Raw genomic sequence first — 15,479 nt, 5'->3', positions numbered from 1 at the left:
AACTGAAATGACTTAATGTCAAGTATTTAAAAACTATTTAATTTGTGTATATGTATATCATTTTACTGAAGTCTGATTTGTAGACATTGCAGGATATGTTTCTAAAAAGTACCTTGAATAGATGATTTTTTTCTGTTGATGCAAACTAATCCATAAAATAAAGAGCATATTATTACGTAGGTTGCCAATACAATAATAAGATTCGATTGTTCAGGTGTCTACATGACATTAGCTTGTGTTTTTTTTTAGCATCAATACCTTAAGTGTTGAGTCTAATAAAACTCTCGGGCATTTTTAACAAGTGTTCATGCATAGTGCAATACAGCCTAACTGGCACGATATTCGGGCTTTTCATGTCATCCTTACACTGTATGCTAAATCAATCTGTTTTCTTATTTAAAAGAAAATCTTTTGACATAAACATATTTGCATAGTAATTTAAACAAAAAAGCACTGCAATCTATTCAATTTAGTAGGTTTTATACCCCTATTATGAAGTGTGTGTGTGTGGGGGGGTATTTGTTTTGCACATGTCTATACCTCCATCAGTATGATGATCAGTCCATACGATATCCAGAGAACAATTCAACATTAGTGAAATCGTAGTTAAGTTACTTGGGATGATGTCAAGGTGGAATTGTCAAAGGTCAAGGTCACAAAGGCACGCGGTATTAATAAACATATTTACAATTTCTCATTTTGACAATTTAGCAGCGTTTCAGGGTGGAGACATGTTTTACAAACATCTCTTGTTCTCCCCAGATCTCCTTAGGTACAGTTACCAACATAGAGGAGGCGGTGCGTTGGCTGAGCTACACGTACCTGTATGTGCGTCTCACGATCAACCCACTAGCTTATGGCGTCCCCTACGCCATGGTCCAGGATGACCCGACGCTTCAGGTGTATCGGCATGACCTCGTAGTCAATGCTGGGAGAAAACTGGACCAGGCTAAGATGATTCGGTTTGATGAAAATACGGGGTATTTCCATTCCACGGACCAGGGGAGGGTGGCCAGTCATTTCTACGTCAAGTATGACACAGTAGAGGTATGTTTTTTTGTTTTTTTTTATTGCATCCTAAAACTTATGTATGTATTTGAATTTAAGAAATATAAAAGTCTTACATGAAGCCTGTAATTGTGTATAATATGTGAGGTGCATGTTGGTTGTCACTTGTAATATTGTGAGTTACCTAGGAACATTGTTTTATGATTTTTTTATACACTTGTTGTCATGGAAAGACAGATTGAAAGCAATTGATTATTGTAAACAGGTGCTTAATTTGTATACAAACTCAATTTCTTCTAATTATAATTTGCACAGACTAAGTTCAATAAATACCCTATCCCAACAGATAAATCTGTTTGATGTTTTCCTATGTTAGTAAAACAATCTTAGCTTCAATGATAGGATATTATTAAACCGGTAACTGTTCTTGTAATTATTTTTTTTTTCCCACAGGTTATCAATGAGTACCTGAAGACCGTGATGACAGAGGCAGATATATTTGCTCTTGTGTCCAAGGCGCAAGAATTCGACCAAATCAAGGTAACACTTCATAATAATAGTGTTTTATAGTGAAATATTGTGCTGTTTGATTTATTGAATTGCACTGTATTTGGATTGTTTGTGGCATTTCATTTTTAAATGCTTAATTCTTTCAACCATTTACTTAATGGATGTACATACTCTATGTTCTCTTCTTTGATTAAAAGCCTACCAACATTTTTAAGCAATATATGTGAGAGAGAAATGTAAAAATGAAAATGTAAAAACTGTAAGGCTGCATATGCTAATCAGGGTGAAAACTTTCCACTTATATGGATTTGTTGCTTTCAAGGAAGACTTCTAAACAATAATTTAGTCCATGCAATAAGTTTCATCCCAGATTAGCCTGGACAGACTGCACAGGCTAATCAAGGACGACACTTTACATACATGTATTGAGCCCAGTTTTCCCATAATCAGGCTCATATTTTGTTGTAATTTCTATCCCGCAGGTTCGAGATGAGGAGATGGAGGAGCTGGATCGTCTGCTTCACGAGGAGTGTGAGATGCAGGTACCCGGTGGTACGGAGAACTCGTACGGCAAGGTCAACATCCTCCTGCAGAGCTACGTCTCACGCCAGTACCTCGAGAGCTTCTCCCTGGTGTCTGACCAGGCATATGTGGCTCAGGTAGAGTGGTGTACAAATAGACGCTTTGTGATGTCTTGAAGTAGAAGGATTTTGCATGGTAATTTTGTATGCCCTCTCATAAGAAGCTTTATATATGTGGCATATCATATATGAAAATGCTGTCAAATGTATGTGACATTTTTATGATTGGACTTTGCAGGACTATGCTAAGTCTTCTCTGAAATCAACATCATAAAGCATTTTTTTAACAAAACCAATTACAAATAAAATAAAAAGCAGCATACAAGTAAGTTTGTTATTCATTTTTCATTGTTTAAATTACTATTTCATTTTGCTTATATAATATTTATGATAGTGTTATATAAATTATTTTGCTGTTCGCAGAATGCTGCCAGAATAACACGCTCGCTGTTTGAGATATGCCTGAAGAAGGGCTGGCCAATCATGGCAGGTCGTCTGCTCAACCTGAGTAAAACCATCGACAAACGGATCTGGGGTTTTGAGACACCGCTGCGACAGTTTTCGATTCTGAGCCCTGAAATCATCAACAAACTTGAGGCAGGCAAGATGAAGATTGAACGACTGCGGGAGATGGACGCTAAAGAAATTGGTATGTATACATTTGTGTACTTGTACTTAAAAGTTGTTTTGTGAAAGCTATTGGGAATGAATATTAATTCTCTCATCAATTGACCACATGTCATTCAGGTATGTGTGTATGAGGTGAATATTGCCTGCATATCTAATATTCAATATAAGGGGTAAGTGTCGCCCATGATTAGACTGTGTAAACTGCACATGCTTATCTGGGAAGACACTTTCCTCACTTGCATTAAGCCCTATTTTCCCAGATTGCAGCTCAATGTGACATTTTCAGGCCACATGGTACACCACGTGAAGATGGGCAGTATCATCAAGAAGTGCGTACACGCGTTACCACAGTTGGATCTGGAGGCCACCATCCAGCCAATCACACGCACCGTCCTCAGAGTGAGGCTCGTCATCACGCCCATGTTCCACTGGGACGATAAGGTAACGTTAGTCTTAGTTCTGATTTCTTTGTTGTTGTTTTTTATGGCTGTTGAGTTCTTACTTTGTTCTTACTTTTCTGCAATACTCTTTTTAGTATGACTTTTTGAGAGTAAAATCTGGAAAATACTGATACTAAACTGCTTAGAAGTGCTGATTTTTTAATTGTTTTTTATTTCATATGTTTTTGATTTGTTCCTTTTTTCTGAAATAGTCTCCTAATTGTTAGACTTTTTGAGAGTAATTTGTGGTTTATAATAATATAAAATGTAATACATGGTCAAGTAAGGTAAGGTCATAGCAACTTGATATTTGGCATGCATGTGTATCTCATGGACCTGCACATTTTGATTGGTGAAAGGTTTTAGGTCATCCTTCTAGGTCAAAGGTAAAAAAAAAAAAAAATCAAAGCGGCGCAATAGGGGGCATTGTGTTTCTGACAAACACATTTCTTATTTTCAAAAGCAATTGGTAGCATGTCGTCTGCTGCAAATTTCAGGTCCATGGTTCTGCTGCTGAGTCGTTCTGGATCTGGGTAGAGGACCCAGAAAACAACCACATATACCACTCTGAGTACTTTCTGCTGCACAAGAAACAGGTACGTCTCCTCATGGTATCTCGTCTGTGTATTCATCAACCTGCCTGATTTCCTGTGAATTTCGCCCTTAATTATAATCTGAAATAATTACTTTTTATGCCCCCATTTCAAAGAAAAGGTGGTATATAGTTTTCGCACTGTCCGTCGGTCGGTCGGTCACACTTCGTGTCCGCTCTCTAATTCAAATAGTTTTCATCCGATCTTTACCAAACTTGGTCAGAAGTTGTATCCAGACAATATCTAGGTCAAGTTTGAATATGGGTCATGCGTGGTCAAAAACTAGGTCACGGGGTCACTTAGTGCATTTAAAAAATTAAGCATGGTGTCCGCTCTCTAATTGAAGTAGTTTTCATCTGATCTTTACTAAACTTGGTCAGAAGTTGTATCAAGACAATATCTAGGTCAAGTTCGAATATGGGTCATGCCGGGTGAAAAACTAGCTCACTGGGTCACTTAGTGCATTTCAAGGATTTAGCATGGTGTCCGCTCTCTAATTGAAGTAGTTTTCATCTGATCTTTACTAAACTTGGTAAGAAGTTGTATCAAGACAATATCTAGGTCAAGTTTGAATATGGGTCATGCCGGGTCAAAAACTAGGTCACGGGGTCACTAAGTGCATTTCAAGGATTAAGCATGTTGTCCGCTCTCTAGTTTATGTGGCTTTTTTATTTATTTTGATATTCTAAGACATTTTTATGTCTCCGAAGGAGGGCATATAGTGATCGGACTGTCGGTTCGTCTGTCCGTCCGTCTGTCCATCACACTTTGTGTTAAGATTTCGAAAAATGCTCATAACTTCTATGTCGCTTCAGATAGCAATTTCATATTTGGCATGCATGTGTATATTGACAAGGCCTTTCCATACGGACACAAATTTTGACCCCTGTGATCTTGACCTTGTTCTTAGGGTCTGCGTTTAGGTTCAAAATCTGCATTTAGGATTTGAAAAAAGCTAATAACTTCTACCAAGCGTTTACACAGTTATACTTTTATGTGGTGACAAAGTTACAGTTGGGGGCATCCATGTCCTGTGGTCACATTTCTTGTTTACATTTGTATGCCCCCGAATCGATAGATCAGGGGGTATATTGTTTTTGTCCTGTCTTTCTGTCTGTCATTCTGTCCAAAACTTTAACCGTGGTTAAACCTTGAGATAAGTTTGATAACTTTTGCAATATTGAACATACCAACTTGATATTTTCCATGCATGTGTATCTCATGGAGATGCTCATTTTGAGTATTTTTGAGTGGTGAAAAGTCAAGGTCATCCTTCAAGGTCAAAGGTCAAATATCATTGAATTTTTTCTCAAACTTTAACCTTCGTTAAAGTTTTATCATAACTTTTTTAATATTGAACACAGCAACTTCATTTTGGCTTGCATGTGTATCTGGCGGAGCTGCACATTTTGAGTGGTGAAAGGTCAAGGTCATCCTTCAAGGTTAAAGGTCTAAAATAAAAACAAAATCATTTATTCATTCTATCTCTTACTTACTTCTCGTGGAGCTGCACATTTTGAGTGGTGAAAGGTCAAGGTCAACCTTCAAGGTCAAAGGTTAAAAAATAAAAAACATAACTTTCTTAACTTTTTAGCTCACCTGAGCACAACGTGCTCATGGTGAGCTTTTGTGATCGCTTTTTGTCCGACGTCCGTTGTCCGTTGTGCCTCATCAACATTTGCCTTGTTAACTCTCTAGAGGCCACATTTATTGTCCAATCTTCATGAGATTTTGTAAGAAGATTGGTCTCAATGATATCTTGGATGAGTTCGAGAATGGTTACGTTTGCTTGAAAAACATGGCTGCCAAGGGGCGAGGCATTTTTCCTTATATGGCTATAGTAAAATCTTGTTAACACTCTTGAGGCCACATTTATTGTCTGATCTTCATGAAACTTGGTCAGAAGATTCATCCCAATAATATCTTAGAAGAGTTCGAAAATGATGCTGGTTGGTTGAAAAAAATGGCCCCCAGGGGGCGGGGCAATTTTCCTTATATGGCTATAGTAAAACCTTGTTAACACTCTAGAGGCCACATTTATTTTCCGATCTTCATGAAACTTGGTCAGAAGATTTATCCCAATGATGTCTTGGATGAGTATGAAAATGGTAACATTTGCTTGAAAAACATCGCTGCCAAGGTGCAGGGCATTTTTCCTTATATGGCTATATTTGGCTATAGTAAAATCTTGTTAACACTCTAGAGGCCACATTTACTGTCCGATCTTCATGAAACTTGGTCAGAAGATTCATCCCAATAATATCTTGAAAGAGTGTAAAAATGATGCCCTTTGGTTGAAAAACATGGCCGCCAGGGGGCGGGGCATTTTTCCTTATATGGCTATAATAAAACCTTGTTAAAACTCTAGAGACCACATTTATTTTCCAATCTTCATGAAAATTGAGAAGATTTGTCCCAATACTGTCTTGGATGAGTTCGAAAATGGTTTTGATTTCTTTAAAAACATGGCCATCAGGGGTGGGGCATTTTTCCTTATAAGGCTATATATGGCTTTTGTAAAACCTTGTTAACATTCTAGAGGCCACATTTATTTCCAATCTTCATGAAATATGGTCAGAAGATTTGTCTTATTGATATCTTGGATGAGTTCGAAAAATGGTTACGTTTGCTTGAATAACATGGCTGCCAAGAGGCGGGGCATTTTTCCTTATATGGCTATAGTAAAATCTTGTTAACAATCTAGAGGCCACATTTATAGTCTGATCTTCATGAAACTTGGTCAGAAGATTCATCCCAAAAATATCTCGTTATCTCAGGTGAGCGACTTTGGGCCTTTCAGGCCCTCTTGTTTGATATTGTACACAGCAACTTCATATTTGGCATGCATGTGTATCTCGTGGAGCTGCACATTTTGAGTGGTGAAAGGTCAAGGTCATCCTTCAAGGTCGAAGGTCAAAAATTTAAAAAAATATATTTTTCATTTCTCCATTCAATCTCTTACTTACTTCTTGTGGAGCTGCACATTTGGAGTGGTGATAGGTCAAGGTCAACCTTCAAGGTCAAAGGTCAAAAAATAAAAAACATAAATTTTCATTTTTATGCCCCCAGATCGAATGATCAGGGGCATATTGTTTTTGGCCTGTCTGTCTGTCTGTCATTCTGTCCCAAAACTTTAACCTTACAGTAATGTTTTGCAATAGCTTTTAGTTTAAACCTATTTATTTTAGCTCGATTGCGTCGAAAGCCTTAGGCTTATATAAACGCTCTCGAGTCCGTTTCCTGGGCCAATAGCTTTTGAACTATTGAACATAGCAACTTGATATTTGGCATGCATGTGTATCTCATGGAGCTGCACATTTTGAGTGGTGAAAGGTCAAGGTCATCCTTACAGGTTTAAGGTAAAAAAACAAGCAGCGCATTGTGTTTCTGACAAACACATCTCTTGTTTCTTTCTTCATTAAAACATATAAGAACACCCACATAATTCAATGTAATTAGCAAATGTGCTGATGCATTTAAACTTGACTTCAATGTGACATGTTTTTACTAATACATTACCAATTACCAACATGTATTTAAAAACTAATGCATAGATATGATATTTTTTTATTGTTCAGTCTGCAATCTAAAGATTTTTTTTAATTGGAGTCCCGACCCAATCAATGCTATTTCAGGAACATTTTCACCATTTTCTCTGTACTTTTAACCATGTTCTCTGTACTTTGCAGATGTTTAGCAAGGAGCCCAACCAGGTTCTGGTGTTCACCATTCCAATATTTGAGCCCCTGCCTTCCCAGTACTACGTGAAGGCCATATCTGACCGCTGGCTGGGATGTGAGTCCATGTGTGCAATCTCCTTCCAGCATCTCATACTGCCAGAGAGGCATCCACCACACACAGGTAGGTCAAGATCAAGGTCAAGGTCATGGAGTGTTCCATTGTCCATTGTGCTCATATGTATGATAACAAGCAGGTAACAGCAGTGGAGATGTGAACCCATGTGTGCCTTTTTCTCTCGAGCAACTCATCCATATACAGGTAAAAACAAGGTCAAGGTCATGGGTTAGTCTTTTGTCAATCATGCTCATAGGTATCGTAACAAGTAGGTAACACCAGTGGAGATGTGAGTCAAAGTATGCAATCTCCTTCAGGCATTGCATCCTGCTTGATGACTTTCCCTGTGCACATTAATGTAAAAACAAGGTCATGGGATAGTCTTTTGTCCATTGTGCTCATAGGTATGGTAATAAGTAGTTAAAGGCAGTGGAGATGTGGGTCATTGTTTGCAATCTCCTTCTAGCATTGTTTCCTTCCTGAGAGGCATTTTCCTTCAAACAGGTATTAATTTTAGGTCACCTGAACACAACACATTGCCCCACACAAATTGAAAATTGAGCCACTAGGTCAAAGTCACAAATGTTGAGATGCCAGTCTTATATTTCAGCACATCATACTGGCGTAGTGGGAAGAAACCTCTCAGAGGTGTAAGTGGGTCAAGGATACAGTTTTAGCCACTCAACTGTACTGTAATTAGAAGTTCAATGTCACACATGTTGAGGTGCAGGAGTTTAACAATCAGAAAAAATTATTGACACATGGATTAAACATGAACTTTTTATGCCCCCAGTAGGGTGGCATATAGCATTTGAACTGTCTATCCGTCTGTCTGTCCGAAAACTTTAACATTGACAATAACTTTTGCAATAATGAAGATAGCAACTTGATATTTGGCATGCATGTGTATCTAATGGAGCTGCACATTTTGAGTGGTGAAAGGTCAAGGTCATCCTTCAAGGTCAAAGGTCAAAAAAACAAATCCAAGGGAAGTAACAAGCTTTATATGGAGTTTTCTATTTATCATTTGGCAGGTACTGACCATTTTTACAAGGGAAGTAAAACAATTTAAAGGGATATGATAAAAAATAATTAAAAAATCAAAGCGGCGCAGTAGGGGGCATTGTGTTTCTGACAAGCACATCTCTTGTTATCTAAATAAAACATTTGAATTAAAAGCATTGGTCGTGTTATCAGGGATGGCACTTTCTGTAGATGCCTAAACTAGAATTTCACTAAGAAGAGACTTGCTTTAAACAAAAATCCATTTAAAAAGAAAGTGTTGACCCAAATAAGCCTGTGCAGACTTCACTATCTGATTTGGGTCAACACTTTCTGCACACGCATTTAAATCAGTTTTCCATGATCAAAGCTCAAGTATATGTGTTGATGTGTTTTGTTTGCCTCGCAGTTTGTTTGTTTTGTCTTTTTTTCAGAACTTCTGGATCTGCAGCCACTGCCTGTAACTGCCCTCATAGATCCAATGTTAGAGACCCTCTACAAGTTCACACACTTCAACCCCATTCAGGTACCAGTATAGATGAATTATGTTCAGACAATGCTTTGTTAATCTGGTTGATCATGTATTTCTGGTTTTAAGATGCTCTTGAGCAAGGTATTTTCAGAATCGATAAAAAATACTGTTAATGGGCCAATTGACTTTGAATCAAAAATTTTATCTTTATATTTTAATTTCAATTTGCTAATGAGTTAAATGAGTAGGATTCACTTTTGATGTAGTTACTATGACCTTGTATACTCTTAAAATGACCTTTGAACAAATCTTTGAACATTAATATAAGCATTTGCACAACTTTAAAATGTGTGTGTGTATGTTGTCATGTAAAGTACTGATAGGAGGACACACATTTAGATTTTTTTTAAACAGATTGTGCAGTTGACATTATCAGTTGTTACCAATTAAAGTTTTAAAACATTTGGAAGTCTTATTTGTGGTATTTGCTCTATTATACATGATAGTTATTAGAATACATTGATTTTTCGAATGTTGCATTTATTTATTTGATTAGAAATACCTCTTTTAGGTTTACTTCCACCTTTTCTGAAGTCAGTATATATTGATGTTCATATACTGGTATGTTGAAATGTTTATCTGGACCAATTTTATTAATGCTGTCACTTCAATTAACTTTAAACTTTGCCATATTATGTAAATGTGACCTTTGCCACTTCCATGAACCTTGACCATTGCCACTTATATCGACCTTGAACTTTTCCATATTATGTTAATGTGATGTGACCTTTGCCGCTTCTTTTAACCTTGACCATTGTCACTTATGTCACCCTTGACCTTTTCCACAGATATTAACATTGGCCTTTGCTTCTTTTAATAACCTTGACCTTTTTCACTCATATAAAACTTCTATTCAGCCTCTTAAATTAATGTTGACCTTAGCCTCTGAAATTAACCCTTACCTTCTATACTTGCATTAATCTTTACAAATGCCACATATATAAACCTTGACCTTTTCCACAAATATTAATCTTGTCTTTGCTTCTAATAATCATCTTGATCTTTTCCACTCATATTAAACTTCTACTTAGCCTCTTAAATTAACCTTGACCGTAACCTCTGAAATTAAGTTTTATCTCCTATACTTGCATTAATCTTGACCTATGCCACATATAAACCTTGACCTTTGCCCTCTTACAGACCCAGCTGTTCCATGTGCTATACCACTCGGACCACAACGTGCTGCTGGGAGCCCCCACTGGCTCTGGTAAGACCATCGCTGCTGAACTGGCCATCTTCAGACTGTTCAGAGAACGACCAAAAGACAAGGTGGGTTTCTAGTTTAAAGCTGTTTGTTTTCAGTCACCACCAAATTGACCTAGTTTTGCCTTGTTTGAATGGACACCATTGGCTTATTTGTGGTTTTTAGCTCAACTATTATATATGAAATATATATAGTGGAGCTATCCTACTCACCCCGGCGTCGGCGTCTGCATCTGCGTTAGCGTGCAAATGTTAAAGTTTTCATACTACCCCAATTATTTTCATTGTCCCTTGACATATTGCTTTCATATTTTGCATACTTGTTTACCAACATGACCCCAACCTATAAACAAAAGCAGACAACTCTATCAAGCATTTTGTCATAATTATGGCCCCTTTTTCACTTAGAATATGCAGCAAATGTTAAAGTTTGCGTACTACCCAAATATTTTCAATGTCCCTGTACGTATTGCTTTCATATTTTGCATACTTGTTTACCATCATGACCCCAACCTATAAACAAGAGCAGACAACTGTATCAAGTATTTTGACAGAATTATTGCCCCTTTTATACTTAGAATATGCATATTATTGATATATCTATGTTATAGTTTGCGTACTTCCCCAAATATTTCCTATATCCTTTGACATATTGCTTTTATGTTTTGCATACTTGTTTACCAACATGACCCCAACCTATAAACAAGAGCAGACAACTCTATCAAGCATTTTTTCATAATTATGGCCCCTTTTCCACTTAGAATATGCAGCAAATGTTAAAGTTTGCATACTACCCCAAATATTTTCAATGTCCCTTTACGTATTGCTTTCATATTTTGCATACTTGTTTACCATCATGACCCTAACCTATAAACAAGAGCAGACAACTGTATCAAGTATTTTGACAGAATAATTGCCCCTTTTATACTTAGAATATGCATATTATTGATATATCTATGTTATAGTTTGCGTACTACCCCAAATATTTCCTATATCCTTTGACATATTGCTTTTATATTTTGCATACTTGTTTACCAACATGACCCCAACCTATAAACAAGAGCTGACAACTCTATCAAGCATTTTTTAGCTTGAATATTATATATGAAATATATATAGTTGAGCTATCCTACTCACGTCGGCGTTCCGTGCCGTGCCGTTCTGTGCCGTTAGCGTGCAAATGTTAAAGTTTCGTACTACCCCAATTATTTTCATTGTCCCTTGACATATTGCTTTCATATTTTGCATACTTGTTTACCAACATCACCCCAACCTATAAACAAGAGCAGACAACTCTATCAACCATTTTGTCATAATTATGGCCCCTTTTCCACTTAGAATATGCAGCAAATGTTAAAGTTTGCGTACTACCCCATTTATTTTCATTGTCCCTTGACATATTGCTTTCATAATTTGCATACTTGTTTACCAACATCACCCCAACCTATAAACAAGAGCAGACAACTCTATCAAGCATTTTGTCATAATTATTGCCCCTTTTATACTTAGAATATGCATATTATTGATAAATCTATGTTAAAGTTTGCGTACTACCCCAAATATTTCCTATATCCTTTGACATATTGCTTTTATATTTTGCATACTTGTTTACCAACATGACCCCAACCTATAAACAAGAGCAGACCACTGTATCAAGCATTTTTACATAATTATGGCCCCTTTTACACTTAGATAATTAAACATTTTGCTTAAATTGCCATAACTTCTTTATTTATTATCACATTTTATTATTACTTTGACAAAACAACACTTACCTGAATACCGCAATGGATTCTACCCAAACAATACCCCACACCCCTACCCAAATTCCCTACCCCCCCCCCCCCCCAAACCTTCCCCCCCCCCCATAAACCTCATCAAATAAATTACCCCACCCCACATTATACCCCCCTCTCACCCCCAACCCCCCCCCCTACCCCCCCCAATTTTTTTTTTAAAACATCATCTAATAAATTACCCCACCCCACATTATACCCCCCTCTCACCCCCCCCCCCCCCCCACTCCCCCCAAATTATTTTTTTCTCTTTTTTTATTTTTGAAAGATCGTCTAATAAATGACCACACCCCACATCATACCCCCTCTCACCCCCACCCCCAAAAAAAAACAATTATTTTTTTTCCTTTTTTAATTTTTGAAAGATCCTCTAATAAATTATTGAATATGAACAATTTCCCCATGATGGCTTATGTTATAATGTCAAGCACTCGAATAGTCGAGCGCGCTGTTCTCTGACAGCTCTTGTTTAGTTGACATGGTTGCCTTGTTTGCCGTCTATTAGTGGACATGAGTGCCTTATTTGCCATGTTTTTGTATGAACATCAAGCTCTTACTTGTCTGTTCACTTTTCATACCTAAAGCAGATTGGAGTAAAATTAAGATAAGCTCATTTGATAGGCCAGTTGAAATAAATTACAGAGCTATTTATGTTTATGTGTTTGTGTTCTCACTTTGCAGGCTGTGTACATTGCCCCCCTGAAAGCTCTTGTGCGAGAAAGAATGGAGGACTGGAAAGTAAGAATCGAGCAAAAGCTTGGGAAAAAGTAAGTGTATTGTCATCCTTTGCAGTGAAGATATGAGTCTTAATATCAGATCTTGAAAAAGCACCTGTAATCATGCAATGGAACATAGTGTAGCCCACTTCTTATGCCCCCCTTCGAAGAAGAGGGGGTATATTGTTTTGCACATGTCCGTCGGTCCGTCAGTCCGTCCACCAGATGGTTTCCGGATGATAACTCAAGAAAGCTTAGGCCTAGGATCATGAAACTTCATAGGTACATTGATCATGACTGGCAGATGACCCCTATTGATTTTCAGGTCACTAGGTCAAAGGTCAAGATCACAGTGACTCGAAACAGTTAAATGGTTTCCGAATGATAACTCACGAATGCTTACGCCTAAGATCATGAAACTTCATAGGTACATTGATCATGACTGGCAGATGACCCCTATTGATTTTCAGGTCACTAGGTCAAAGGTCAAGGTCACTGACACGAAACAGTAAAATGGTTTCCGGATGATAACTCAAGAATGCTTACGCCTAGGATCATGAAACTTCATAGGAACATTGATCATGACTGGCAGATGACCCCTATTGATTTTCAGGTCACTAGGTCAAAGGTCAAGGTCACTGACACGAAACAGTAAAATGGTTTCCGGATGATAACTCAAGAATGCTTACGCCTAGGATCATGAAACTTCATAGGAACATTGATCATGACTGGCAGATGACCCCTATTGATTTTCAGGTCACTAGGTCAAAGGTCAAGGTCACAGTGACTTGAAATAGTAAAATGGTTTCAGGATGATAACTAAAGAATGCATACGCCTAGGATCATGAAACTTCATAGGTACATTGATCATGACTGGCAGATGACCCCTATTGATTTTCAGGTCATTAGGTCAAAGGTCAAGGTCACAGTGACAAAAAACGTATTCACACAATGGCTGCCACTACAACTGACAGTCCATATGGGGGGCATGCATGTTTTGCAAACAGCTCTTGTTATATTGCTGTTCTCTATAGTCAGGCTTGTGAGATTTTCTTGTCCTTGTAGACAGCCGGGTGAGGTTTTCTGTTCTGTATAGACAGGCTTCTTGGATTCTCTGTTCTGTATAGAAGGGCTTGTGAGATTTTCTGTTCTGTATAGACAGGCTTGTGAGATTTTCTGTTCTGTATAGACAGGCTTGTGAGATTTTCTGTTCTGTATAGACAGGCTTGTTGGATTCTCTGTTCTGTATAGACAGGCTTGTGAGATGTTCTGTTCTGTATAGACAGGCTTGTGAGATTTTCTGTTCTGTATAGACAAGCTTGTGAGATTTTCTGTTCTGTATAGACAGACTTGTGAGATTTTCTGTTCTGTATAGACAGGCTTGTGAGTTTTTCTGTTCAGTGTAGACAGCCTTGTGAGATTTTCTGTTCTGTATAGACAGGCTTGTGAGATTTTCTGTTCAGTGTAGACAGCCTTGTGAGATTTTCTGTTCTGTTTAGACAGGCGTGTGAGATGTTCTGTTCTGTATAGACAGGCTTGTGAGATTTTCTGTTCTGTATAGACAGGCTTGTGAGATTTTCTGTTCTGTATAGACAGGCTTGTGAGATTTTCTGTTCTGTATAAACAGGCTTGTGAGATTTTCTGTTCTGTATAGACAGGCTTGTGAGATTTTCTGTTCTGTAAAGACAGGCTTGTGAGATTTTCTGTTCTGTAAAGACAGGCTTGTGAGATTTTCTGTTCTGTATAGACAGGCTTGACAGTTTTCTGTTGTGTAAAGACACCCTTGTAAGACTTTTAGTACTGTATAGACAGGCTTGTGAGATTTTCTGTTCTGTAAAGACAGACTTGTGAAATTTTCTTGCTCCCATGTGGTACATGTATTACTAGTATTCCAGCTTGCTTGACCAGAGAGTTTATTTTGATCATAGACATTCTAGAAAAGGTCCTGTTAAACATAAAAAGAATAAATTGGCATTCTCATTGTACACTTACTTATAACATGACCTACGCTCCAGGAGTGAAATAACGTAATGCTTTGTTTATTACAGGGGTGTTATTACACTAGTTATATAACTATGAAATGACGTCATTTTTGACGAAATGACGTCATTATTTCAGCAAATTTCTTCAGTTAAACTCTTTTACAATGTGAATAAACGGTGAAAATAGCATAAGATAATAAAAAAATTGTTGGTCATGTTATAAATAGAATCTTAGATTCGTGGTTATTTTGTATTGAAATTATTTAAATTGTCATCTAAATAAAGATAAAAACTTGGCAAGCCTCTTTTTATGTCCCCCACTATAGTAGTGGGGGACATATTGTTTTTGCCCTGTCTGTTGGTCTGTCTGTTGGTCTGTCTGTTGGTCTGTTGGTCTGTTTGCGCAAACTTTAACATTTTGCAATAACTTTTGTTATATTGAAGATAGCAACTTCATATTTGGCATGCATGTGTATCTCATGAAGCTGCACATTTTGAGTTGTGGAAGTTCAAGGTCAAGGTCATCCTTCAAGGTCAGAGGTCAAATATATGTGGCCAAAATCGCTCATTTTATAAATACTTTTGCAATATTGAAGATAGCAACTTGATATTTGGCATGCATGTGTATCTCATGGAGCTGCACATTTTGAGAGGTGAAAGGTCAAGGTCATCCTTCAAGGTCAGAGGTCAA

General features: G+C 37.5%; 1 protein-coding gene across 1 annotated transcript in view; it reads left to right on the top strand.

Annotated features, from left to right (window-relative positions):
• Window positions 1–15,479, top strand: part of LOC127852533 (activating signal cointegrator 1 complex subunit 3-like) — a 117,648-nt gene that overhangs the window by 19,054 nt on the left and 83,115 nt on the right. The window contains exons 17-26 of the mRNA XM_052386488.1: window positions 763–1,047; window positions 1,462–1,548; window positions 2,001–2,177; window positions 2,523–2,748; window positions 3,016–3,170; window positions 3,667–3,765; window positions 7,452–7,623; window positions 8,994–9,085; window positions 10,232–10,360; window positions 12,772–12,857. Coding sequence (XP_052242448.1) covers window positions 763–1,047; window positions 1,462–1,548; window positions 2,001–2,177; window positions 2,523–2,748; window positions 3,016–3,170; window positions 3,667–3,765; window positions 7,452–7,623; window positions 8,994–9,085; window positions 10,232–10,360; window positions 12,772–12,857 — 1,508 coding nt within the window. The remainder of the gene's footprint in view (window positions 1–762; window positions 1,048–1,461; window positions 1,549–2,000; window positions 2,178–2,522; window positions 2,749–3,015; window positions 3,171–3,666; window positions 3,766–7,451; window positions 7,624–8,993; window positions 9,086–10,231; window positions 10,361–12,771; window positions 12,858–15,479) is intronic.

The sequence above is a fragment of the Dreissena polymorpha genome, chromosome 12, assembly GCF_020536995.1.
Source record: "Dreissena polymorpha isolate Duluth1 chromosome 12, UMN_Dpol_1.0, whole genome shotgun sequence".
NCBI lineage: Eukaryota > Metazoa > Mollusca > Bivalvia > Myida > Dreissenidae > Dreissena > Dreissena polymorpha.
Note: the sequence above shows the minus strand (reverse complement) of the source record. Positions and strands in the feature narration are given on the sequence as shown.